The 3,117-nt window shown below is 54.3% G+C and overlaps 1 protein-coding gene across 1 annotated transcript; it reads right to left on the bottom strand.

Moving 5' to 3' along the window:
* Nucleotides 1-1,306: 1,306 nt before the first annotated feature.
* Nucleotides 1,307-1,864, bottom strand: LOC110929063. The gene has a single exon (XM_022172163.1). The coding sequence runs from the start codon at nucleotides 1,862-1,864 to the stop codon at nucleotides 1,307-1,309; it is 558 nt and encodes a 185-aa protein (XP_022027855.1).
* Nucleotides 1,865-3,117: the final 1,253 nt, after the last annotated feature.

Here is a 3,117-nt window from a genome sequence, read left to right as displayed (position 1 = left end):
CCCCCGGATGGTTTTTCTACCATGACCGGGTTGGACAACCAAGTCTGGTACTTGACTTCCCGCAGGATGCCTGCGGAGAGCAGTTCTTCGACCTGCTCACGCATCGCCTGGTTTTTTGCGGATCCAAGGTGGCGTTGGCCTTGGATCACTGGCTTGATACCTGGTAAGGTATTCAAGAAATGCTGCGCAATGTCGCGTGGGACCCCGGTCATGTCTGCGGGTGCCCACGCAAAAATATCTTGGTTTCTGAAGAGCAGCTGTTTCAGGTGCGCTTTGGTGTTGGGGGACAAGGCATGGCCCAATGTTACCTTTTGCTCTGGGTACTTTGCGTTGAGGACCCATTTTTCTGGTTGGTTGTTGGGGGTTGGCCTTGCTATCTTGGTCGGACGCAGTTTGTCCGACGTCATAACTTCGCGACGTGCATAGATTATGGCAACCCTGTTTCGGTTGGGAAACCGATTGTAGAATGGGGTACGGACGTAATCATGTTGAAATCACCTTGGGATTCTCTCCCAAGGAGCACGTCATATTTGGAAGTATGAGGTAAAACCATGAAGTTTACCTCTTCTGTCAGTGTGTGCCTTCCGCTGGTAAGGCACACAGGAAACGTAATTTGGCCCAGGGGAAAGACAGTTTCCCCTGCGAACCCGGCCAACGGGTAATCCACTGCTTGCAACCGATCTTTGTCTTCCTGATCGAACTGGTTGAAGCATTGCTCGTATATGATATCAGAAGTACTGCCTGGGTCGATGAATAATCGCTCGGTGCAGTAATGAGCTAGTTGGCCGGTGATAACGACGGCGCGCCTGTCGCGCGGACCGCCTCGGACTTTTGGGAAGACGACTTGCTCGTCTTTCCAGTCATTGTCCGGTCTTCTTGCCGCCTTGCGCGGCCCTCCTTTACCTCCATTGATCATATGGGTCGAGGCCACATACATGGTCCTCTTCCCGGAGGAGGTGCCCTCGCCATGGGGGGTGATGCGTTTGGTGGCTTTGTGTCCACCTGGCAACAAGTGTTGCAGCTACCCCTCCTTTAGGGCTCGCTCAATCTCCAGCCGGAGACTGATGCAGTTATTTGTTGTGTGGCCCAAGTCCTTATGATACTCACAATAGAGAGTGAGATCTTGGTTTTTCTTGGACTTCATTGGTTGGGCCGGTCGCAGGGTCTGCGCGTCCGTAAGGAGGACTTCGCTCGGCGACTTGGTGATCTCGGTCCAGTTACGGTCCCGAGACTCTTTCTTTGACGCCCGATTATCCCGTTGGGCGTTAATTGTTGCCCTGGCGTCAAACTGGTTGGTACGCGGGAATTACGGTTTGGAATCGCTGTCGCGATTCCCTGCGTCCCGGTTGCGCTTATTGTTGCGCTTGGGTTTGTAGCGGGAGGTCTGACCTCCCACTTGGGGCGGCGCTTTTGTGAGGTGCGGTTTAAGTGACCGCTGAGTCTGGGCGTATGTCTTGACCGCGGTCATGACATCCTCCCATTTTTTCGGTCGGCCGTCTTTGCCGGAGATAGTCATAACCATCTGTTCATCTCTGACGGCTTTGATGAAGTGGTTTCGTGCCATTTGGTCGGCAACGTCGCCTATCTCCAGGCATTCTTTATTGTATCGGACGACGAATGCTTCGAGAGATTCGTCGTCCCATCGATAGATATTCATGACATCCATCGTATCGCGTACGGGACGTCGCTGCTTGCTGAAATGCGCGAGGAACTTTGCATGTAGTTCCTCAAATGACACCAGTGACCCTACTGGCAAAGAATCGAACCAAGCCCTGGCCAGACCCGTGAGGGTCTGCGGGAAGAAATGACACCAGGTGGGCTCGTCCCACCTGCCGTTGCTCCCTGCCCCCATGAAAATATTCATGTGGTCGTCCGGGTCGGACGAACCATTGTATTTCCCAATGTTGAATGGGAATTTTGTGGTGGTGACATGGGCGTGTGCGATTCTTCGGGCGAATTTGGAGTTTTCGGCCGCGGCCCTCGGCCTGTAGGGTTGGTTCTCGGGGCGCTTTGCAGCGCGGAGGTATGTGTTGCGGGGGTGAGTGGGAGGAGAATAGTTGCGTCCTCCCGGTCTGCTACTGGTGTCAAGAGAATCCCCGCAATATGTATGGTCGTCCGGGTCGGTACGACCATAACCTTCGTACTGGGGCAGCGGTCCCAGCCGGCTTTGGATGCCGGAACCGCGGTGTACTGTGGATTGCCGCCTGTTCTCGCCTTGGGGGCCCAGGCGGCTTTGTATTGGGCCTCTAATGCGAGACCCATATGAGGAATCGTCCTCATTTATTGTGCGGACCTCACAGTAAGAGGATCCGCGGTCTTCACGCCTGCTTCTGGAGGCTGGACGTGAGGGTGCCCTGCCGTCATATTGTAAAATACGACCCGCAGGTGTGTGTCGTGCCGGGGTAGGCCCGGCTTGTACCTGCGCTTCAGCGCAAGCTCGGTTATATGTTGCGGCCAGCAGGGCTGCCTGCTGGTCATACCAGGTGTGAAGGTCCATGTCCGGAGGGATCACAGATGCGTACTATGATAGGTCGTGTCCGAACGTTAGAGATGGACCCCTTTGCGCTGATGTGCCAATGTGGCCAGGATTTAGGTCTGGGGGCGGTCCCCGCATTCCCTGGGTTGGTGGGGTTTAGATTATCCCCAGTAGCGTTATGTATGCGATCTGACATGATCTTTTGAGAGGGAGAGGGATGGTACAAAAAGGTGCTTAAGAGTAGCGGTGGGCGCCAATGATGAAACAATGGTTAACTGGGCAGGGTTAACACACTGGTCTCGCTAAGAAGGGTTAATCCCTTCCTCTCGAGGATCGCTGGCTGGATCGCCTACCGGTTTATCTCCTGCACAAGGAAACAAACCGTGACTCGTAACAAGGAGGATGGGGTGGGGGGTGCTCCTTGTTACCACTCTCCGGCGTGAGAATCAGTAGTCTGCTTGGGAAGCAAAGTATGATAGTAGTAGTAGTGAGAGAGTTGTGAAGAGATACCTCAAACCTGGTTTGGGGTTGGTATTTATAGCCGAGGAGTGAAGGAGGAGGTGGATGGATAGACTGACGGCATGCTGCACCTTTGCAGGTGTGTCAGGCATGTCGGTTGTGGAGGTGATGCCACGTCAGTC

The sequence above is a fragment of the Helianthus annuus genome, chromosome 1 (assembly GCF_002127325.2).
Source record: "Helianthus annuus cultivar XRQ/B chromosome 1, HanXRQr2.0-SUNRISE, whole genome shotgun sequence".
Taxonomy (NCBI): Eukaryota; Viridiplantae; Streptophyta; class Magnoliopsida; order Asterales; family Asteraceae; genus Helianthus; species Helianthus annuus.
This window is presented reverse-complemented; position numbering and strand designations above follow the sequence as displayed.

Coding starts and splice junctions, on each gene's coding strand:
- LOC110929063 (XM_022172163.1), bottom strand. CDS start 1,864: ATGAATATTTTCATGGGGGCAGGGAGCAACGGCAGGTGGGACGAGCCC.